This window comes from Tamandua tetradactyla, chromosome 3, assembly GCF_023851605.1.
Source record: "Tamandua tetradactyla isolate mTamTet1 chromosome 3, mTamTet1.pri, whole genome shotgun sequence".
NCBI lineage: Eukaryota > Metazoa > Chordata > Mammalia > Pilosa > Myrmecophagidae > Tamandua > Tamandua tetradactyla.
The window spans coordinates 122,144,017-122,169,183 of NC_135329.1; the positions used below are offsets into that span (position 1 = coordinate 122,144,017).

At 39.2% G+C, this 25,167-nt stretch overlaps 1 protein-coding gene across 1 annotated transcript in view; it reads right to left on the reverse strand.

The window, feature by feature from the left end:
- Window positions 1-25,167, reverse strand: part of CACNB4 (calcium voltage-gated channel auxiliary subunit beta 4) — a 277,034-nt gene that overhangs the window by 50,765 nt on the left and 201,102 nt on the right. The window contains exons 3-4 of the mRNA XM_077153829.1: window positions 2,990-3,109; window positions 1,159-1,281 (exon numbers count right to left, since the gene is read on the reverse strand). Coding sequence (XP_077009944.1) covers window positions 1,159-1,281; window positions 2,990-3,109 — 243 coding nt within the window. The remainder of the gene's footprint in view (window positions 1-1,158; window positions 1,282-2,989; window positions 3,110-25,167) is intronic.

A 25,167-nucleotide genomic window follows, 5' to 3' on the forward strand; every position in this document is an offset into this window, starting at 1 on the left:
GGTGGTCTCTCCCACTCTTTTTTGGGGGTTCCCATGGCACCAAGATTTTCTGTAATAGACGTTCGCCCTGTGTTGAAACTGTGGCTTGTTTCTCCCACTAGACTCTGAGAACTCTGGCAGGGACATTCACTGTTCATCTCCCATCCCCAAAGCCCAGTACAATGTCTGGCATGAAGTAGCACTTGAATATACTTAGGGTGAATAAATGAATGCTTTTTATGTCACTAGTCCACCTTTTGAGAGCAGAAGCATCTGGCCTTCCTTGTATTATTCAGGCCCTCCAACCTTTTTTCCCTGCAATTCTCTGTCCTTTTAGAGGTTTTAACACTTTCCTTCAAAATTATACTTTCTAATGTTGGTTTCTCATGGAACTGACAGAAATCAGGAAACTGACCTGACCTGTTGAAACGTACCTAACCTTTCGTGGATGATTGAACTTCACCCACCCTGGCAAACTAGAGAGCCCCACCTGCCTATTCCAAACAATTTCTGAAACATACCAAACTTTTAACCACAGGCATGTAACCACAAAGACATTGTTCTTTTGTCAATTTCAGCAAGCCCTTTTCTATAAATATGCCACTCTCCCTCGCCATAGCGCAGCTTTTGGTTCAGTTGGCTCTCCAGACTTGACCACTCCTCGGGCCATCCCTCTCAAGCTCTCTAATAAAGCTTGCCTTGATCTGTCGAGGTCTATCCATTCCTTCTTTTTGAGCATTCTCCTCCTCTACACTCCTTCCCTTTCCTTTCAGTTCCAAGATCAAGGTTCACAGGATATTGCCCAGACGGCTATAATTACAACCTGCCTCATAAATGGTCCCTTCTGGGTGGGCCTGACTCATGTCTCCCTAAGCGGATGCATAGATCTATGGCTCTGCAGTCGCACAAAGTGATTAAAAGGTGACCAGGTCTGTTCTAAGCCCATCCTATGATCTCAAAGGCTGACCATGACTCAATGTTGTGAGTGCATGATAATATAAGCGATGATCTCAGCCTTCTAGGTCCTGGTGAGAACGAATGGATTCGGAAGGCCCAGCAAATTAAATGAGGAACCACATCGGCAGCTCCTCATGTCTCCTCTCAGTTTAGTTTGGCTGCAGGATGATTTCTGGCTTCTGCTTTTTGATAGGTTAGGGATGCAGCATGTCCCGTATTTACCTCTTTAATGTGTAGAAAGTCCTTGGCGTCGAAGGAGATGGCCGTGCTCGGGACAGGCACATCCTCGTCCAGGGCCCCACAGTAGCTCACATTCGTCTTCACAGCAAATGCTACAGGCTTGGACTGGGCACAAAACCGTGGAAGAGCAAGAAGAGTGGGGAGACAGAGAGAGGATGGGAGTTCATACTAAAATGAATAATAAGATGGCAGAGCGAGGCAGTGAAGGAAGTCACCTTCCAAAGGGGGATCTCAAACAAATTTTACATTCCCAGCCAACATCGAGAAATCTGTAGAGATCACACTGAAAATGATTCAGTCCTAACGAGCCCAACCATTTTCACTTTCTGAGTTACTTTCCAGCACACAAATACAGAAGTTTGGGGGAAGGGGGCTGCTGTCTCCTGGATCCTTTAGTCATGAAAGTGACGTTTGTTTTAAATGATAATAGACCTCCCTTGAATAATAAGACATGCATGCTGGATTTTTTTTAAAAAGGGGGTGGTGATAAGGAGAAGGATCAATATTTATAAAATAATCTTGCATCTGAAAACCCATGGGATCCCATGCAACAGAATACCTTATCCTGCCAGGGCAAAGAAAGGTCAGTCAGGGCTAAACTGTTGACACATCATCTTCTCCCTAGCTACCAAAATCTGGTCCTGAAACTCTTTTTACACAAACTCCTCTCCAGCAGAGTCATCCTGGGCTCCAGCAGCCGTGTGGGGTAAACAAACCACAAGCCGAAGCTCATGGTGCTGCCACTGGCATTTTTGTGACCACAACGGTCACGAAACAGACTCCACAAGAAAACTATAAAACAAAATTAGCCACTAAATGAGACACAATGGTTCCTACAGATCGGTGCTGCTCTTTTTCTGACTCATTCATCATGCCTGGGGACAAGGCACAAGTACATCATGGATCTTGAGGCAAGGAGAGAACCTTCATCTACCTGCATCCTCCTTCTCTTAACTCTCTTTGAAAATTTTCTGCAAAAATAGGAAAGGGAAGGATTTCAAGTCCTTTCATTTGAGCTTCAGTTTTTCTTTTAAAAATCAGAGAGGCTGGATCAATGTGCCTTAGGAGTCTGTTGTGAAGGGTGAGGAGGAAGGTCTGGCCATGAGCCCTGTTTTATATTTTGCTATTGTGTAAAGACTTCACTTGATAAAAGGGATCTGTGCAAACCTGAAAATAGTTTAAAGACAGAACAGGATATCTCTAACATCCCTTCCAGTTCAACATTCAAATATGCTCACTTTTTCCTTGCTGCCTCATGAGCAGAGATTACTGTCAGCCCCTCTTTATGGAATTTCTGAAGGTCCATTTTTGGTAATGACTTTTATTGTTTGTCTTTGCTGCATTTCTCAGAGTTGTACAAAGTTCTGAACTTCACACCTAACTTGAGATGGGAGACCGAAAACAAGAGAGAAAAGTAGTAACTAGGGAACTTATAGAACAGCACCTGAGACCTATAATGTAATGGAGATTGTAATGGATGTAATGGAGAAGGAAGCATCAAAAGAGGCAGAACAGACTGGTTTCATGGAAGGCTCTTTGCCAACTCAGGGCATGGCAAGCTTGATATTGGCCATGAAAGCTAAGTTGGAAGATGACCAATAATTTACCAACAAACCAAAAGGGTGAAGGGCTGGGACCTCGGAATGTTTCCAACCTCTCTTAGGGGTGAATGGATCTGAGGGGCCTATAATCTGATGCCTTATCATGATGACCATAAAATAATTATTCCAGAGAAATTTGAGGCAGGGGAAGAGCAGCTGACACCTGCAGAACGATACCCCACTTTTGAACCAAGGAGGGGAAAGAAAGTCACCTTTGCTCTCTCAAGCTGGATAGCTGCTTGCTGTTCTCTCTCCTGCCGAATCGCTTCCCTGTCCTCTTCCAAAGAGACATCCGAGTCAGACGGCCTGCTTGTGTAGGAATCCGCCGAACCCTGGAAAGGAAAACACAGGGAAGTTTAAGTGAGGTGATGTGTAAGCAATTAAGATCGTCACCTTCACAGAAGTATCCTGGGATGTGATCTTTTCATTTGCATGGGATCTGATGCATACACTCTGTACCTTATTGCAGATATAAACTTAGAGAGCAGAATATAGTTAAGAGTCTGAGTAATTCAGAAGGCAGCAATGTTGTAAAGGAAAATATTTTGACTAGAGTAAGTGCTAGGAAATAAACTGCAATGAAAATTGTGATATTCAGCCCCAATTCTTCTTGTTTTGTGCTAGTTTATATTAAGCCATATTCATTGTGGAACTTAAATTTCATGCTATCCTCTTGGGTGTGTCTGTGTGTGTGTGTGTTTGTGTGTGTGTGTGTATACATACATTATAAAGAAAAGAAAAAAGAGACTAAGCCAATTACAAGTGCTAAATCTTACCTTTAAGATTTGGTAAATTTGGACTGTCTTATCTAAGATTTCAATATCGCAAAACAGCATCCTGCATTAGGAAAATGATTTTTCCAGTTTCAATGCCAGCATTCTTGGACTCTTTCATGATTAAAACTTCAATCATTATCCTACAGTAGCCTCTGTGCTTGGTAAATGTGGCCACAGAGTGGAAAAAGACAGACTTGAGGATGAAAACAAGGATGTTTTCCATGGACGCCTCCACCCAGAAGGCATTTGAATGGCACTGAAATCCAGCCTGACTGAGCTGGCCAAGGAATGAGGGTATCCAGTTTCACTTGGTACTTGGGCCACAGGGGTAAAGGAAACACAGGGCAGTCAGTTAACAAATAAAAAACCCTAAAAAACTGGAAGTTTGCCTTCTGACTGCTAAAAGAATTTCATCCTTGCTATTTACTTCAGATGGCATCAGAAGTTGCTATTTGCATAGGTGATGACATTTACACAACAGAGGTATCGACAGGACTGCTGTATTTGACATGTCTCATCACCCACGTGTGGGTTTTGAAAAGCACAGACCTACCCCCACATAGCTGAAAGTTCACTACCCGCTGTAGAAAAAGAACTCTGAGAAACGGTTGACTGCTGGAGATGGGCCTTTGAAAATTCTTCTAAACTTAGAAGTTTTAGGGTTTGTTGTGTACACATTATTTGTGAATTTGCTGCCTGTAAGAAGCAGCTTCACCTCTCAGTAGAGGGTGCCACTCTACTTGGGCAGGGCTTTCCCATCACTAAAGAGTCCTCGAGTGAACAGTTCCTGGCAGCCCTAGAACAATAACTCCAGGTTGGAGGTTCTACCGGAGTGCCATAAGCCTCTGGGTGAGCCTCAATGCATTTCAGCCCTGGTTCTGATTTCTGCCTCTGCAATAGACACGCTGAAAAACTTTCTGCAAGTAACTGCACCACTCTGAGACTCAGTCTCCTCATCTGTAAAATGGGGATATCGCCTACTTCCTAGAATTAATGAAAAAAATAAAAAGATATAACAAACAGCTAACATTTACCGTGTCTTCACTATCTTATCAACATGGAGCTAAATGCTTCACACACCTTATCTCATCGAATCCTCTCATCAGGGCAGCTGGACCTACACAGTCCAGCCTTAGTGCCAGCAGTTGCAAACCCTTCCCTGGCCTGCAATCGAACTTTAAAACGCCAGCCCAGAACCTGGTTCAAAGTACGTAGGTACACAATAAGTAAGTACACATTTCATTTTCACTTCCATTTCCTAGTGCTGACAGTTCTACGTTGAAAAAAAGAATTAAGAAATTCCAATCATTTTTCAACTCACCCTTAATATATAGAGACAACAGCTCATCTTGGAATGTATTTACTTTTTCACTTATTTATTGCATAGAAAATATACTATAAATTTGATAATTGGGATGTGCCCAAATCCATGTGCTTTATGTAGCACTTTTGAAAGTGCCTTTTAAGAGAGGAAATGCATTGGTTAACCAAATTATAATCAAATTCCTCTGTGCAAATCTACTGGGGAAAATTATGGACCTACAAATTGCATAAGTGCAGAGTGACTGTTTTATAAATGCATTCTTTGCTTAAAAAGCTTCACATTGAAAGTCTTTTTAATCAATGAATTCCACGGAACACATCTGTTGCCCAAATTTTAGGTACACCTGCATAAAATCCAGAGTAAGAGTGAAAGGCAAAAATGGTTCTAAAATATACATGAAAACTATTGTCACTTGGTAATAGGCAGTGCATTGCAGGAAGTATGATGGGTGTCAGAGTGGCTCAAAGGTGTTGGGACTGGCTGCCGAGAAGACTCTGGACCATCAAGTGCTTATGATGGAGTAATCAGAAAGGAGATAGTTGTCTTGTTTTGAGGACGTGTGCTGGGGAAAGCTGCTGACGACAATTCATGAGATAGCAGGCTGCCTGCTGGAGCAGTGACTCAAAAAGCTAAAACACACAATCCACTGTTGACTCTAGGAGATAGCTAGTTTCCTGAAACTACCTTAATGACTTTTCAAATCCTGGCATCCAGTCATCTCTGAGCACACACAGAAGCACACAAAGACTTCTGCAAATGAACTTTATTTTGAAATGTGAACAAGATTGTTTAAGTATTTTTAAATTACTTAATAAGCTCTACTACTGCCAAATATGCTAGAAGCAGAAGCTTCTGTTTACTTCCCTGTTTCTATGAATAACAGGAGAGAGAAAAATATAGCACTATGCTATTCATTTTCATAATTACAGTGTTATATCATCACATCATTTACTCTGTTTTTTGTTTGTTTTTTCAGTATCATCCACGTTACTTTACATATGAAAATCCTCATTGGTGTCTCTTGAGGTCCTAGGGAAAGGGGGCACCCAATGCTGAGATCCCAAATTAGGCCAATAGACAGGTTCTGTTTGACAAAGAATTGGCTTCTTGCTTTTATTTATTTTTGTTTTGTTTGTTTTAATTCAACTGGCCGATAAAGAGTATATAGTCATGTACCAAAAAAAAAAAAAGGAAGGAAAAGGGAAAAAAACAAATCTAGGGTTATTGGGTTATTTACAAAGGCACAGAGAGAAAAATAAGTAAAGGAGGGTTCTAGGAAGGGAATGGGGGGCCACAGCAGGCTGTATATGATGGGGGTACAGCAGAGGGGCATTTCCCAGAGGTCTGGTTAAATACTTAATAATCAGGAGCAGGGAAATGACAAGAAGGAAAAAATGTTAGATGCTAAAAGAATAGAACTGGTGATGTAAAGGATAAGAGCCCTGGCCAAAGCTGGGAATTGTAGCCCTACTGGCTTTAAATTTTCCAGGATTCCATTTCCTCAAATGGGCAAGGAGTGAGCTTCTGACTACTCCAGTGATCCAAAACTGGGCTGTTAACCCATGTCCCAGACAGTAGCTAGTTCCTCAAAAATTGCTAAGCAGACACCATTGAAGGTCACATCTTGGAGTCTCCAACAAATCGATGAAATCAGGAAAAAAAAATGGAAACAAAAAAGAGCGACTGCAAGTTTCTTCACATGAATTATTCATACGTACACACATACACACACACATAATTTGAAAAGCCGTAAAAGAATACATGTTAGTGAACATCCAAAGAAAGAAATACATAACTTTCCATTAAAATAAAGTACAGACTCATTTTTTCTCTTGTATTTAATATTGAAAACAGATCCCGTCTCACATCTTCCCTGGATCTTCTTAAGTACAAAATAGAAAATGTTAGTAGAAACACTGGGAAACCCATTTGTTGTTGTCTCCTGGGAGAAGAAAAGTGATCTCAAGTCAAACATAAAAGGGCTTCTTCTCTTTCCCAGGGGAGGAGGTGGTGATGGAGGAGGAGACAGGCCGTGGGTTTCAGGGCCACACAGGATGGGGTTTGACATTTTCTCCAGTTCTTGCTGGCTCTGGATTTTGTTATTTTAACTCTCTGAGTCTCAATTTTGTCCCCTGTAAAATTCGGATAATAGCACATACCTTGTAGAGTTTCCTGGTGTTCATATCGTGACAGAACATCATTTCTTTTACCATCATGGGAAATTCAGGAAATGCCAGCAATCAATCCTTGACTCACTAATTAAGGTTTTTGGTAGCTTTTCAATATTAAATTTTTGGCTGCCCTAGAGTTTTAAGATTTGCATTTTATTCTTTTAAAAACAGCTTTATTGAGATATAGTGTGCATACTATAAAAGTATCCTGTTTTTTCAGTGTACAATGACTTTTAGTAAATTTATAGAACTCATCATCACCATCTAATATTTGAACATTTCCATCAATTCAATAAGATACCTCATGCTCATTTGCTTTCACTTCCCTTTCCCTACTTCTAGACTTATTCATCTACTCATTTACCTTGTCCTTTTAAAACTGAAATATACTTTCTTTTTTCATAAAAGTAATTTTGGTATTTAGAGATATCATTAAATTATAACAAGAAGAAGGGAGAGTTTCTGCATTTGATTTTTAAATGCATTCTAATTCTGGAACAGAACTGTGATAGTTTTGGAACTGCCAGGCTTCAAAGTTGAACAATCCTGGTTCTCTCACTAGCTTAGCTGCCATTCACTAAACACAAACCATCTCTAGGCCAGGTACCACCCCAGGCTGTGATGCAAGAGGGGGAAAACCGCTGAACATTTCTGAGATTTGTTCCTCATCTTCAAAGTGGGATGAAACCTTTCTTCAGAATTATTTTTGAAAATTAATAAGCTAGCATATATAAAATAGCATACAAGCATAATGCTGGCACATTCTAAATTAGTGCTGCTCAGGAGAACTTCCTGCAATAATGGAAATGTCCTATACTGACACAGTTCAATATGGTAACCACAAGCCGCATGTGGTTACCAGCACTTGAAATGTGTCTAGCAGGACTAAAGAACTTGATTTTTAATTTAATTAAAAACAATTTTAATTTTATTTCATTTTAACTGATTTAAATAGCCATACATGGTGCATGGCTACCATTTTGGATTGTGTCATAGTAAGATGTCAGTTTCATTTCCAGATCATCAGACAAGTGAGCAAAGGTTAAACCTGGTGTACATTTGGTATTTTAATAGTTGCATTAAGTGAAGTAAGTGATAGTGCAATGTTCAGAGTAACATATGACTCCCAATGGATTTCAGCCTGTTTCTCTCCACTGAGATTATAAGGAAGGATGATGCACTTTTCCCCCCTTGAAAAGGAAACAAACCCCTTTCTTAATTACTTTCCCAGCTTTCCCAGTGTAGGTGGGGGAAGAACTCACTCACAAGGCTACCTTCAGGCAACCTCTATCTTTACAGAGCAGCCCCTCCCTTTCTTGCAGACGCTCTTCTTTCTTCTCCTTCACTAAGTATTTCCACAGGGTCCAGACTGTGTCTCCAAACATATAGGCCCATGTGGTGCTGGGCACATAGTAGGACCTCAAGTTAACCAAAAGAGAGAAAAACACTCTATCTCCTATCAAACTCAGTCTCTTTTTGTTCCATGATTTTAGATTCTTCCACAGTGACTAGTTAACCAACAAAGGACTTGCTTACTTGATGCGGTGCTAATTGTTAGCAACCCTACCCCCAAAACATGATTTTTTTGTTTGTTTTCTGAACAGTAGTTTCAAACGCCTTAATCCAGAGGACTAATGCATACATTTCTGGCACCTTGGCAAGTAAGGGACTCTTGAAATTATACTTCAGACATGACAACTTACTCAACTTTTTCCCTAAGGTATCTTGGACTTTTTTTTTTGTTTGTAAATAGGAGGTCCTCAAAATGTGTTCCGTGAAAATATAAGACAAGCTTTGCTTCATGACCACCGCAGCCCACTCTTACTGGACAGAAACCTTAAAAGTTCAGCCCCTGACAATCACCTGACTAAGCTTCATTTTTAGGTTCCCAAGAACAGTCAAGGGGAGAAAGAGCATGTTCATAACAGGCCATGCAAGAAAAGGGAAGAATTTAATGTTCACTCATTCCTTACTGTATGTGAGGAATTACATTCACACAACAACCCTGCAAGGTAGGTCTGCATTTTACAGACGAGCACCTGAAGCTCAGAGAGGAAATAAAAGCATCGCTCATCGTACACCAATAGTTTGCTATTCTCAAACAATTTCATGCAAAAGCACATTAAAATGTGAACATTTCAGTAAAACAGAAGAACATTCTACAATATTTTGTTAGTGCAGATTATATACCAAAATCTCACTAATTAGGAATGAGGGGTGTAGGTAGAGAAATGCTGACCTGAGGTCATGGAAAATGAATAGCAAACAGCTTTACAGAAGACATGGTTTACTATATGTAAGGTCACAGCAACTCTCTCAACGATGAATATTTTGGCCTGTGAATTTCTCTGAGCTTCTACTTTAATGATACAATTTTTACTCAGTGTTTTAATTACTGGCAGGGGTTACCAAGGAACCCTTCAGAGTTTCTTTCTTCTCTTAGGTGATAACTCTGATTATGTTCACACTTTTTTTTTATGATTATTTTTTATAATTGAAAACAAAAGTAAACTTTAAGACAGCTTCGTCTGAATTATCCCATTAGTGAAATTCAAATTAATGTGGTACCATTATAATTAGCTTAAAAGGAAGTAATTTTCTATTAGAACACCTCACCTTACTCTTTTCGTTGTGTTGACTAGTTTAGCAATCCCTGTGACTGCCCTGACTTCAGACAGGTATTTCTTTAGACCATCATTCTGAGGAGGGGACCCATTAATAGAGCTGTAATAACTGCAGAAATATTTCTCAGAAGTACAAGCAGGGAAGTAACAAAAAGGCCTGGATGGAGATGGAAGGGAACTCTGTTTCAGCCATGGCCACTGAGGCACTTATGGGAAAGGAGAAGTTGACATGTGAACCATCAGCGGGTTTGCAAATTTAAACAACAGTGACGATGGTGGCAGGGAAGGCAGATTCCTTTTATATTGGGTTGAAACAGAAAAAAATTATTATTTTTATAACTTCATGATTCAACTTAATATATGAGAGGTGGATCAAAAGAAAAGGATTATTTTATATTATATTTTATTATTTATACTATATATTATATTATATTTATATTTTATAAGAATTGCTTTAGTGCTTAATGTTGTACAAGTCTATAAGAAGTGCTACATCAATAAGCACAATTAGCAACAAATCAAAGACCTTCTGTGAGAGTAAAGGGTAACAGAAGTTGAAAAAAGCCAGGATCATTTTTGCATCCAATAAGACCTTTATCTTAACAGTAGGGATGGTCAGATGGTGGAGCTCATTCTCCTTCGGAGAAAAGGGAAGTAGACGACCTGCTGAGAGAAGGTGGTCTCAAGCATCAAGCATTTTTATTTCCGGGCCACAGAAACCAGAGTAACATCATGTTACAACTGAACAGCCACTTGAGGAACCAGCCCTGCCTGGTGCAAACTTAGTGAGAGCACCTGACCAATCCACGAGACACGATGAGTGGCTACACAGCTACACCTGGCTAATTCCAGCGCTGGCACCTATAAGCACCAGCCACAGCACAAGGTCTTCAATCAAGGGCAGCTGCTCAAGCTGCACTGCTCTGGTTTCAGCGCAGACATTGAAAAGGAACCCATACATTTACTCAGAAAGTCCTGAGCGTGCTGCTGGTGGCTGCAGAGCTGCCTCTTGGTGAGGCAACTGAAAGCTTCTTATAAATGTGGACTTCTATGACCCATCTGGAAAAGTGATTGACTAAGAAATGCTTCCTCCTCACCTTCCCCCAAGAGTGGTTTTACAAAGCAGCCCACAAAACACTATTTCACACTGAGGGCTATTTTCCTGAGAATTGTATTCAGAGATGATGACCATAAACACATTTCCCCTCAAATTAGCTTCAGGCAATTAAATATATATATATATAATATACTTTTCTTTCTGGCATGTAAAGAGATATAAAAGGAGAATATGTAGCTTGGTTTATGTGGTGGCTTAGAATTATGTACCCCAGAGAGACATGTTCCTTATCTTAACCCATTCCTGTGGATGTGAACCCATGGTAAATAGGGAAATTGACTCAGGCTGGGTCTTAACCCTATTATGGCAGGCCTTACAGGGGAAAGTCACAGAGAGAGAAAGGAGGAAGCAGCCAGAAGTTGGAGGTCAACAGAACCCATAAGCCAGGAGAGGTCATGTGACAGAAAGGACACGGACCAAGGATTGCTGGCAGCCAGCCCCAAAACACTGCCATCTTCTGGAAGAAAGTACTGCCTTGATGATGCCTTGACTTTGGACTTCTCTCAGCCACAAAACAGTGAGCCAATAGATTACCACTGTTTAAGTCAACCCATTGCATGGTATTTGTTTTTATCAGCGAGGAAATGAAAACAGTTTAGAATTTAAAAAGTAAAGGTGCCTGAAACTCTCTGTGTCCTTTCTGTAACTTCAGGAATTATTTGATGGCATTATCTTTAAATAAATCTTTGGAATTAAAATATTTAACTGACTAGAGTTTCTCATTGAAGGAGTGCCTATTTATATCTAAAAGAGTCCAGATCTGTCATCAAGAACAGAAGTGCTTCCCCAGAGGCAGCTGCATGTATGATGGAAGCCACAGGAAAGCATTACTTCAACTCAGGTTGGGCTCTTCTCAGCATCTGTTGTCCCCAGAGCTCCCTGTACAAAGCTTTTCATCTCAGAAGGGCTCAAAACTATTTCCTGAATGAAAGAGTGAATGAGGTGGCCTGAGGGGGAGGCAGAAAACCTTGGGGAGAGTCCAGAAATGCTCAGAATTCACCCCAAGGGATTCCACACTTTCTGCCTCAAAATCTTGCTGGAAATTATGTTGGAAAGAACAGTGAAAAACAAACAGGGATTTTAAGTTGACAAAATCACATTAAAGTTGATTTGGACTCATTAAAATTCAAAAATGACCCAGATTCAGGATGATGAAAATGTTCTGAAAGTAGATGGAGGTAGTAGTTGTGCAGCATTGCAAAGACACTAAATGCCACTGAATTGTTTGCTTTAAAATGGTTAGTTTTAGGTTGTGTGAATTTCACATCCACAAAAAAAGAATTGTCCAGATTTTTTTTTAATAAGCCTTTGATTTTCATTTTTCAAATAAGCTTCCAATTTTATTTAGCCTTCTGACTCTGTGCTTGTGCCTTCAATACTTTCAAAAAGATTTTCAGATAATCAGAAAAGTATACTTGATCCCCTCACAGACCCACTTAGTACACATGGAACCCATAGGCTCTGCTGACATGGTTTTTTGTTTTAGATAACTTCATAAGAACTTTAGAACTCACAGCACGAACCTGCTGAGGTTGACCCGGGCACATGCCACATGCAGATTTTGGTGCTTTCCCAATCTTCTTGGTATAAAGGTAAACAATTCTATTATAAGAGGTTCGGGACAGCCTAGTTTTGTTGGAAGCAAAATTGCAACAGAGCCTATGACCCGTACATCAAATGTGGACCAATTTGAATGCCTCTAGATATTGTCCCCAGAAGAGGACAGATATCTTTAAAAAGAAGAGCTAGCCTTTCAATATATATTAAAACACTACAAAATTGCAGAAATTAAAAATGTTTAATTATAATAGCATAGAGTCTGTAAACTGACTCCTAGATATGACGAATTAATATATGACATAGGAAACATTTCTAATCAATGAAGAAAGAGTGATTATTCAGTAAACAGCTTTGGGACACTTAGCTGGCCATTTGGGAAAAAAAGGTAGATCTCTTGCATTCCTCATACAAAAATAAATTGCAGCTAAAGAGATTACAAATATATATTCGTATATACATAATGACTAACAGAAACCATGACAAAAGTTTAAAATAGCATGCCAAAATGTCCAGAAGCCATGAAAAGAAATGATTGACAAATATGAGTATATAAAACTTTTTAAATCTGTCGGGAAAATACAAAATTCAGTCGAAATGCAAATGTAAAAAAAAAGTCACATAAATGACTGGAATTTAAAATTCTTTGTATTCAAAGGGCTCTAACAAATTAATAAAAAAATAAATGAATAATGTACCTCTTCCACCACCAAAATGGAAAAGGAATTAAAAACAGACAGAAAACAGAACAAGGAGCAAGAATATATGCTAATCACATGAAAAGATGTTCAACCTCTTTCTTAAATAAAGAAATTGAATTAAAATAAAATATTACTCTTCACCTCTTAGGTTAGCAAAGATCATTTCATTTTATACCTTTCTGTAGAGTTTGAAATTCTTGAGAATTTCAAAATACAAAACTAACATTACACGTATCTAATACTTACACATGTTTGTGTATATACTATGAATAAATATATACTCGCTTTTCTACAAAGAATTGTATTGATTAAATTACCTGCATTAGCCCCCCCCCAAAAGATTTTGACAGGCAACATTAAATATTCATAATAATTATAACATCAACACCAACAACAGTAGCTATCATTTGCTGAGTATTTACTCTGTCCCATGGTCAGTGTTAAACATTTTATAATTAATGGACTTAAGGGAGAAAAATCCCCTGTGAAAGGTTTGGGGCCCCCCCAAAAAGGCTGGTTTTTCTTTGGTCACTGGACTGTCTTCTGAATTTGTGAAATGTGAATCTTAACTTAAAAACAAGATGATGTAACCACTGACCCCATAGAAACAAATTAAGTAATGAGAGGATACTATGAACAACTTTATGCTAATGAACTAGACAATGTAGATGAAATGGACAACTTCCTAGAAAGGCATGAACAAACAACTTTGACTCGAGAAGAAATAGATGACCTCAACAAACCAATCATAAGTAAAGAAACTGAAGTAGTCATTAAGAAGCTCCCCAAAAAGAAAAGTCCAGGACCAGATGGCTTCACATGTGCATTCTGCCAAACATTCAAGAAAGAATAAGTACCAATCCAGATCAAACACTTCAAAAAAATTGAAGAGGAGGGAAAGCTACCTAACTCATTCTATGAAGCCAACATCACCCTCATATCAAAGCCAGACAAAGATATTACTAAAAAAGAAAACTACTGACCAATCTCTTTAATGAATACAGATGCAAAAATCCTCAACAAAATTCTTGCAAATCGAATCCAGCAGCACAGTAAAAGAATTATACACTATGACCAAGTAGGATTCATCCCAGGTATGCAAGGATGGTTCAACATAAGAAAATCAATTAATGTAATACAACATATCAACAAATCAAAGCAGAAAAATCACATGATCATCTTGATTGATACAGAAAAGGCATTTGACAAAATTCAACATCCTTTCCTGTTGAAAACACTTCAAAGGATAGGAATAGAAGGGAACTTTCTCAACATGATACAGGGAATATACGAAAAACCATGGCCAACATCATCCTCAATGGGGAAAAATGGAAAACTTTCCCCCTAAGATCAGGAACAAGACAAGGATGTCCACTATCACCATTGTTATTCAAGATCAACACTCAAAATCTGTAGTGTTTCTATACAGTAGTAATGAACAATCTGAGGGGAAAATCAAGAAAAAAATTCCATTTACAATTGCAACCAAAAGAATAAAATAGTTAGGAATAAATTTAACTAAGGATACAAAAGACCTATACAAGGAAAATTACAAGAAATTGCTAAAAGAAATCACAGAATACCTAAATAAATGGAAGGACATACTGTGTTCATAGATTGGAATGAAATATAGTTAAGATGTCAATTCTACCTAAATTGACTTACAGATTCAATGTAACACCAATTAAAATCTCAAAAACTTACTTTTCAGAAATAGAAAAACCAATAACCAAATTTATTTGAAAGGGCAGGGTGCCTGAATAGCTAAAAATATCCTGAGGAAAAAAAATGAAGTCAGAGGTCTCACACTGCCTGACTTTAAGGTGTATTACAAAGTTAGAGTGGTCAAAACAGCATAGTACTGGCATAAAGATAGATATACAGACCAATGGAATTGAATAGATTGTTCAGATGTAGACCCTCTCACCTACGGACAATTGATCTTTGGTAAGGCAGTCAAACCAACTCACCTGGCACAGAACAGTCTTTTCAATAAATGGTGCCTAGATTTATTGAAGAGTGTCTAGAACTGGATATCCACATGCAAAAGAATGAAAGAGGATCCATATGTCACACCCTGTGCAAAAATTAACTCAAAATGGATCAAAGACCTAAACATTAGTTCTAAGACCATAAAACTTTTAGAAGAAAATGTAGGGAAATATCTTATGAATCTTACAAAAGGAGGCAATTTCCTAGATCTTACACTCAAAGCACAAGCATTGAAGAAAGAAAAAAAGAAATGGGAACTCCTCAAAATTAAACACTTTTGTTCATCAAAGAACTTCATCAAGAAAGAAAAAAAGACAGCCTACACAATGGGAGACAATATCTGGAAAAGATATATCAGATAAAGATATTTTAGTATCCAGAATATATAGATTGTTCAACTCAACAGCAAAAAGACAAACAACCCAACTTAAAAATGGGTGAAAGACATGAACAGACACTTCTCAAAAGAGGAAGTACAAATGGCCAAAAGGCACACAAAAAAGATGCTCAACTTCCCTGGCTATTAGGGAAATGCAAATAAAAACCACAATGAGGTATCATCTCACACCAACCAGAATGGCCATTATCAATAAAATGGAAAATGACAAGTACTGGAGAGGATGTGGTGAAAGAGGCACACTTATCCACTGTTGGTGGGAATGTGAAATCGTACAACTACTGTGGAAGGCAGTTAGGCAGTTCCTCAGGAAGCTAAGTATAGAATTGCCATATGATCTGGCAATACCATTGCTAGGTATCTACTCAGAGGACATGAGGGCAAGGACACAAACGGACATTTGCACACCAATGTTTATAGCAGCATTATTTACAATTGTCAAGAGATGGAAACAGCCCAAATATCCATCAATAGACGAGTGGCTAAACAAGCTGTGGTATATACATACAATGGAATATTATGCAGCTGTAAGACAAAATACAGTTATGAAGTATGTAACAACATGGGTGGACCTTGAGGACATTATGCTGAGTGAGATTAGCCAGAAACTAAAGGACAAATACTGTATGGTCTCACTGATATGAACTAACATTAGTGAATAACTTGCAGAATTTCAGCTAAGAACAGAGACCATCAGGAAATAGAAATAGGGTAGATATTGGGTACTTGGAGCTGAAGACATACAAATTGTGCAACCGGACTGATTACAAAAATTCAGAAATGGATAGCACAATACTACATAACTGTAATACAATAATGTTAGTACAATGAATGAAGCTGAAGGTGAGAATGATAGAGGGAGGAGGGCTTGGGCAAAAATGAAATCAGAAGGAAATATAAATGATAAAGACTGAGATGGTATAATCTAGGAATGCCTAGACTGTATAATGATAGTGACTAAACATACAAATTAAAAAATATTTTTGCATGAGGAAGAACAAAGGAATGTCAATATAGCAGGGTGTTGAAAATAGATGGTAATTCATATTTTAAAACTTCAACTTATGTGTAAGACTAAAGCAAAAGTGTTTATCTGGTACAAAATTTATAATTTGACTTGTGCATTTCTAATATAACTTATGTGGACATTTTAATTGAACACCATAAGTACATGGAACCTTGAATAGAGCATAAGATTTTGTATGTTTGTCCAGAGTGATACCCCAATAAATCCCAGAGTGATTTGAACAGTGAATAAAAAGTATTTGCAAAGTCTCTTTGGGGTAATGACAAGAAAGGGGGAAAATTCATCTTCCCCATGTGGAGAATTCCTGATATTCTCACAAGCAGTGGGGACAACCAAAGCAATAGGCCAAGCCCTCAGTCTTGGGGTTTGTTCATATGAAACTTATCCCCTTATACCCACAAAGGATAGGTTAATCTTACTTAAAATTAGGCCTAAGAGTCATCCCCACAGAACCTCCTTCGTTGCTCAGATGTGGCCTCTCTCAGCCAACAGAAAAGCAAACCCACTGCCCTCCCCCTCTCTATGTTTGACATGACTCCCAGGGATGTAAACCTTCCTGGCAATATGGAACAGATATCCTAGAATGAGCTGGGACTCAGCATCAAGGGACTGAGAAAACCTTCTCAACCAAAAGGGGGAAAGAGAGAAACGAGGCAAAATAAAGTGTCAATGCTGAGAGATTTCAAACAAAGTCGAGAGGTTATCCTGGAGGTTAATCTTATGCATTATATAGACATCACCTTTTTAGTTAGGTATATCGAAGAGGATGGAGGGAAGTGCCTGAAAATGTAGAGCTGTGTCCCAGTAGCCATGTTTTGTGAAAATGATTTATAATGGTATAGCTTTTGCAATGTGACTGTGTGATTGTAAAAACCTTGCGTCCGATGCTCCTTTTGTCTACAGTATGGAGAGATGAGTAAAACATTTGGATTAAAAATAAACAAACAATAGGGGGAACAAATGTTAAAATAAATTTACTAGATTGAAATGTTAATGATCAATGAAAGGGAGTGATAAGGGATACAGAAAAAAAACAGGGGAAACAAAGGCTAAAATATATTGGATAGATGGAAATCTAGCAATCAATGAGAGGGAGGGGTAAGGGGTATGGTATGTGTGAGGCTTTTTCTTTTTTCTTTATATTTCCTTTTCTGAACTGATGCAAATGTTCTAAGAAATGATCATGGCAATGATTATACAAGTATGTGATGATATTGTGAGTTATTGATTTTATACCAAGAATGGAATGATCATATGGTAAGAATGCTCATGTTTGTATGTTGTTTTGTTTAAAAAAGAAAAAAAAAAAGATGATGCGCCTTGGCCCAGTAGTTTGATAGATACACATGCTATCTTTGGTAGTGTTGGGTTGGGTGAACTTGAGAGGCGGGGCGGGCCCTGTGCTCAGGCAGCCTCACCTGCCACTGCTTCCTGGGACTCTTGATGAGAGCCACGCATGCCCCTGCTGGGCTCCACGGAAGAAGGAACCCTCTGGTAGCGCAATCTAACACTGACGCGCGCTCCTCTCAACTGTTTGCACAATTACTGTCTATAGATTACTCTTTAGGGTTTTACTGACTACACATGCGGGCTCCTATGCATTTTGGGTTCAGAGTGGTAAGAGTTCATATGCCCTTCCCTGGGGGGTGTGGCCTTCCTCTCCAGTGCAGACAGTAAGTGGAAGGAGATCAAAGTGATGGTTGGTTTTGTGAACCCATGTGCTAATTTTGTGTTCTCTGTGTAAGAGCCCATTAGGCTAGAGGGTAAGAACTTATTCTTGGAACTAGGAAATGAGGTTTTAATCAGGACAAAACAACACTTACAGATGTGATCTTATTTAGTCATCTAAAAACTTTAAGAGGTAGAGCTCATCTGCCTTGGAGTAAACAAGCCTTAGAGACATCAAGAAATATAGGCAAGGTCATGCAGCCGGTGAAGGGTGGAGCCAGGATTCAAACCCTGGTCTGGCTGACTAATCCCTTCCTTATAGCCATGTCTAGTAGAGGTGCCAAGAGGTGCTGGTAGGCACTGTGGGATGAACAGATTATTGAGATGAGGCATTTAAAAAGAATCTCCCCCCACCCCCCCCGTATTTAGATAGAACTGACAGTTACTGAATACGCTATGTTCTCTCTGGTCCACTGTCCCAATTTATCTTCAGAGCTCTATGAGGTCTTACACAGAGGTCAAGCTGCCTGCCAAAGTCACCTAGCCATTCGCTGGTGAAGCCCAGACTTGCATTTCAGGCTGTAGATCTAAGTAGGAGCACCTCCTGGATGATTTCTAAGATTTCTCTGAGGTCTGTTCTCAAAGATGACTTCGTGGTGCCAGAAATTAGGTCTCCCGAGCACTTGGTGATGGAATATTTATTTGAAGTGATGTCAGAACACATACAATCAACTATTACTAAGGATGGGATTATCAAGTTTGCAGATTTGTCTCTCCTCCCTTCAAGTCTGTCTTAGTAGCTAATGAATACCATCTAAAGTGGCTAGGGAAGAAATTCACATCTGCTCTTTTTTTTTTTATTAATGTAAATTTTTCTGGGCCAGAAAAAAAAAAGTTAAGAGATGAAATTACTGATTAAAATGGTCTGGGAGAGATACTATGATTTAACTCATTCTAATCATCTCTTTGGTTAGGAAATCAAGGAGGGGACACAATTACTCATATGATAGCTGGAATAGAAGAAGCAGTTCAGGGACAGGCTTTGAAGCTAGACTGCCTGCACTGGGAGTCTAACGCTGCCATTTTCTGGATGCATGCTTTTGGACAAGAAGCTTAATCCTTCTGTACTTAGTTTCCTTCCTGAAACTAAGGATTAGCTTATGTCATGGTTAGGGACAGGTGTCAACTTGGCCAAGTTGTGGTACCTGTTCATCTGATTGGGCAAGCGCTGGCCTGTCTGTTGCAATGAGGACATTTCATAGGATTAGGTCATGATCACGTCAGCTACATCCCTAGCTGATTCCATTTGTAATCAGCCAAAGGGGAGTGTCTTCTGCAATTAGTGATGCTAAATGCAATCATGGGAAGCCTTTTAAGGAGGACTCAGAGGAGACAGGTCCCATTCCTGCTTTGGCTGGTGAGCCTCTCCTGTGGAGTTCATCCAGGCCATCCATCAGAGTCATCAGCTTCACAGTCTGCCCTGTGGATTTTGGATTCTGCGTTCCTACGGTCACGTGAGACACTTTCATAAATTTTATATTTGCAAGTGTTCCCAGTTGATTCTGTTTCTCTAGAGAACCCTAACTAATACATCTGTCCACCCCTTGTCAACTTGGCACCTATATATATATATCACCTTAGACAATACTTAATTTCCAAATGAAAACAAATAAGCACACATTTTTTTTTCTTTTACCTGACAATACTCAACTGTCCTACATATAACTGGAAACATATTAAATCTCTCCAGAATAGGGTGCAAATCCTTGGGCAACATTCATTCTTAAACTTGATATCTTATAACTTAAATAGTATAACATGAACAAAACAGCATTACAGTCCTCGTTTCTATAACTGATCACGTGGTTGAAGTTCATATTTATCACTACCTTCTTCCACTACCCATTCCATGTTTCAACCAACCACCCAAATAAGCTGTTAACACCTTTTCTAACTGCTCGAGCTATAACATTGAATGCAGAATCTCTGCTTAGTGGGCCCATATCAATAAATTCAGCCTGATCCAGCCTTATATTCCTCCCACCATTATCCCACACTCTTAAAATCCATTGCCACACATATTCCCCTGATTTCTGTCTATATAAATTGGAAAATTCACACAGTTCTTTTGGAGTATAACGTACCTCCTCATGTGTGATACTTTTTACCTCACCTTTAGGGGCCTGTTGGGACTTTAGTCTAGTTATAGGTCTAGAAGAAATGAGGGGTGGTGGGGGTGGGTCATGAAAAGAATTAGAAATATCTTCCAAGCCATTTGCTTCAGGGCTTTCATTTGCAGTTTCATCTGGTGAAACAGGATTAATCACTCTAGGGCTAATCCCTTCAGGAGGAGGTTGGGTGGCCAATTCCTCAAGGCAGGCTGGAGGTGGGGCGGCTATGTCCTCAGGGCAGACTATTACAGGGTTATCTAAAGAAGGCTCAGCATGGTCTAGGGTTTCAACCTCACCCACAACATGATTATCAATCCATATGTCACCATCCCATTTTTCAGGGTCCCACTCCTTTCCAATCAATGCCCTCACTTTAACGGCAGACACCATGCAAGACTGAGATTTCAGTTTACGTTGTAAAGTTGTTACTCTAACAATAAGATTCTGAGTCTGATTTTCAGAGATCTCAAGTCTATGGCTACAGGAAATAAGATTTTCCTTCAGGTTACTCATAGAAAACTCTACATCTTTCAGACGGCGCTTAAGCTTCTCGTTTGAAGCCTTAAGCCTATCCCTTTCACCCTTTAATGTAGACAGTGTATCTAACAACAACCAACCAACATCTCTATAACTCTTATTTCTACAAAACTCTGTAAAGGTGTCAAAAACATTATCCCCCAGAGTCTGGCTTCATACAAGCGAAGCATTAGGAGAATCGAATGATGATATTTTGACTATCTCCTTTGCCAACTCAGTCCATGGATTGGGAGTGTCATTCTGATTACGGGAATCAGAGTCCTTAGTGTCTCTGAGCCCAGTCAGAGTAGAAAACCATTCATAAAAACCCATTTTTAAGATTCTGTTCCTTAAGAACCACTCTTGATACCAAGATGTATTAGTTAGGGTTCTCTAGAGAAACAGAATCAACAGGGAACACTTGCAAATATAAAATTCATGAAAGTGTCTCATGTGACCGTAGGAACGCAGAGTCCAAAATCCACAGGGCAGGCTGCGAAGCCAACGACTCCGATGGATGGCCTGGATGAACTCCACAGGAGAGGCTCACCAGCCAAAGCAGGAATGGAACCTGTCTCCTTTGAGTCCTCCTTAAAAGGCTTCCCATGATTGCATTTAGCATCACTAATTGCAGAAGACACTCCCCTTTGGCTGATTACAAATGGAATCAGCTGTGGATGTAGCTGACGTGATCATGACCTAATCCTATGAAATGTCCTCATTGCAACAGACAGGCCAGTGCTTGCCCAATCAGATGAACAGGTACCACAACTTGGCCAAGTTGACACCTGTCCCTAACCATGACAGCCTAACTAATAGAAGCTGCTTTGGAGACTGTACACTCAAAACAGTGCAAGCACTCAACAGAGGAAGCAATGCAGGTTAGCCAGCACATTTCAGTTTATGGATCTATCCAGGCCCTTTGTCTCTTGTTTTTAACCCCTCTCTAAAGGATGGATAGAGATGTAAAGCTTTAATTAGTCACAATGACTAGAATTAAATGCATTACTAAAAACATTGGGAAAAAGTGATTAGCTAAAATGAAATTTAAGAATTATGTCAGCTTCATTCCTGTCTATATTTTTCTGCCTGCGAAAGCTGTGTTTACTCAGAATAGAGTACCTCTTTTCAAACAGCCTTAACCAGAAGATAGTCAGTTTTGTTTTTGCCAGAAAGCAGCAGGAATATGGTTGTTGTCCTTTCCTTTGCATGTGAGGATGTCACTGCCGACCCCTCTCCTCCCTGAGCTGTGGCCAGCTAGTTATGCTCCAAACAGCCAGGACGGATATGAACCATCCCTCCTCCTGATAATCCCAGCACCCACTGCAAAATGGCCAGGGCAAGGGGCGGTCACTGGTTACAGTTCAGTCACACCCTCTGCTAACCCACCCACACCCCGAGACTCAGAACAATCCCTCTCAACAAAATGAGCCCATCCATAAAAAACTGCAAGAATTCTAAATGGGGTTCAAAGAGTCACTGTAAGAGGTAAGACACTCTTTTCCCTTCCAAGGGTAGCTATGGGCTCCCTGGCCACAGAGTATATAACCTTCTGTCATTTCAGTTAGGAAAAGAAGGCAGCTGTTACTTCTATTTAGCTACCTTTTGTACTTCTGTTTTTTCATTCTCTTGCTTTTTGTTTCCTTGAAGCGCATTTCAAATATATTATATTTACATTAATATTAACATGATATAAGTTAGTGAACCTAACTGCAATTTGCTGTTAGGTCCCTGTTATCCTAAGAGGACCGAGCAGGTAAGAAGCCTTCCATACTCCATGCCTGATGCCTTAATCACACTGGGTTATGTCTGGTTATCTACTATTTACCACTCAATCCAAATTGAAATGCACTTGTTGATAATTAGTATGCAGAAATCCCCTGCCAAGTGCAACAGGAGTACAAATATGAAAAAAATATGGTCCTTGCTAACAGAGGTTCATTAATAGGGCAGGCAATTATGCAAATAACCAGACTATAAAGGAACATATGAGATGTGCTCTGACAAAAATACAAATCCAGTTAACTAATTGGAGAGGAACAGATTAATTCTGTCTAGGGGAATAGAAGACTTCTGGGAGTAGGTGAGGGAGCATTAGGCAGGTGTCAGGAATAAGCCGTATTTGTACAGGAAGAGAAGTCAGGATGAGGCATTCCAGACAGGGAGGACAGCAAAGCCAAAGGGCAGGACATGTTTGCAGAATAATGATTTTGCACAACTCTGCAGTGAGTCTGGGGGTAGGAATTGTGGTGAATACTCAAGAATTAGAAGGCATAGTCCTTGCATTCTATTAGTTTACAATCAAGTTGAGGAGATGAGATAGGTATTCATGAAACAAAGCAATTCAGGGCTGAAGTATGTTATTTAAAGAAAGAAATTAAGGCTACTGACTTTGGAGTTGCGAGAAGGAAGAGGTCAGTCTGAGGAGGCCAACCCAGGGAAGATGAGTGGAGAAAGCAGGGCTTGAACTGCATCATGATTTGCTGGGGTCAGAAAAAATGTTACTATGGCATTTCAAGAAAAGGTGGAGGCAGTGTGAAACAAAGCATGAAAGCAGTTCCTCATCTTATGTATTGGGTAATGAAGTTCAGAAGTTCATGTTGAGGAGTAGTTGGAAATAAAATTGTAGAGTAGAATAAATGCAATCACAGCAAATTTTGTGTGGTGGTTTGAAGCTGGATGTACCCCAGAAAAATATATCCTTAACTCAATCCATTCTTGTGGGTATGAACCCATTATAAGTAGGATCTTTTGACAAGGCTACTTCAGTTAAGGTATAACCTACCTCATTCAGCATGGGACTCAATCCTCTTACTGGAGTCCCTTATAAACGGAATAAATAGAGAGAAGGAGAAAGCCACAGAAGCAAGAAGTGGAAAGCAATGAAACCCAGAAGGGAGACACTAGCAATCACCACCATGTGCCTTGCCTTCACTGGCAGGCAACTGGTCTTCAGGAAGAAAGCATTGCCTTGATGATGTCTTGATTTGGACATTTTCTCAGCCTCAAAACAGTAAACTAATAAATTACCATTATTCAAGCAGAACCATTTCATGGCATCTGCTTTAAGCAGCCTAGGAAACCAAACACTGTGGTAGCCAGAAGGAGGTGTTTGCTGCCATGTGGTTGGGAGTAGATGGCTGATATCATACTTAAGCAAGAGCGTTTCAGATGGAAAAGGGTGCATTTGGAAGATTTGTGTGGAAGTGTGAAAACTGCAATTAGAGTGATTTGGGAGAAAATTGTTAGGAAAATAACAGTGCAAAAAGAGGCAGCTATAAATTAGAAACATATTACAAAGATATATTACAAAAATGGTTGAAAGATAGGATATATAGTATATATACAATTTACCGATTGCTTAGTATGTGCTAGGTACAATATTAGATACTGGCTAAAGGTGAAGAAGGAGGGCAAAAATCATCCTTTAATTCAGTCATTTCAACTTGAAGGCTTTTCAGTATTTAAACTGCATTATTATCCATCCACAAACTACCAGTATTTTGTTTGTCTTCTGATCGGCAGAAACTAGGAGAAACAAAAATTGGAGCTGATATGAGAGAAAACCTAACAGAGGTTGGAGGTTTTAAAATATTAAGTACTTTCTCTAACAAGTCCAGTAAATCCTCATTACTGATCTCAATATTTTGTGAAAAGGTTCTTCACCAACTTAAGCTATAAGGTCCAAGGCAATACTATCTTCTATGAAATTAAAATTAAGCAAAAAAATTTCCTCATTTTAAAAAGATCACAAGATATTTAAAAAGGAATTTGGACTGAGTTTTGAACATTGCTACTGAAATATGGTCTGGTATTTATTCCGGACTGTTATTTCTAATAAAAGAAACCATAAAAATTGACAATGATGGACAAGCAAAATGTCCCTGCTGGGTGGAACCTGGGGCATATATTAATCTTGAGAATAAAACTGTGACAAACAGGCCTTTCTTATTTTAAGCAACCATTGCTTTATGGAACAAATTCCAGGGAACTTGTTTTACTGCGAATTCTATTACTCCATTACAAAATTGGAAACACAATAGAACATATCACCATTTAGCAGAAAATCCTGTAAAGCTGCGGAATATGAAAGAAAAATTAAACACACACTGGCAAACATATAAACTTTACTAGAAAACAGATAGCTATGCATTATTGTCAAAGAAGAGTAGTCCTCATCAGAATAAAGTGGCTACAGCTGAAGTTGGAAAATCCTTCCTGATTGATAACACCATCACTTATCTCTTAAAGGATGAATATTAAAGATCTTATGAGAACTGCAGCAAAAATGTCTTGTGAATGAAGGACACTGGATACACTCTTATTAACACATAGGCAAAATCTCCCAA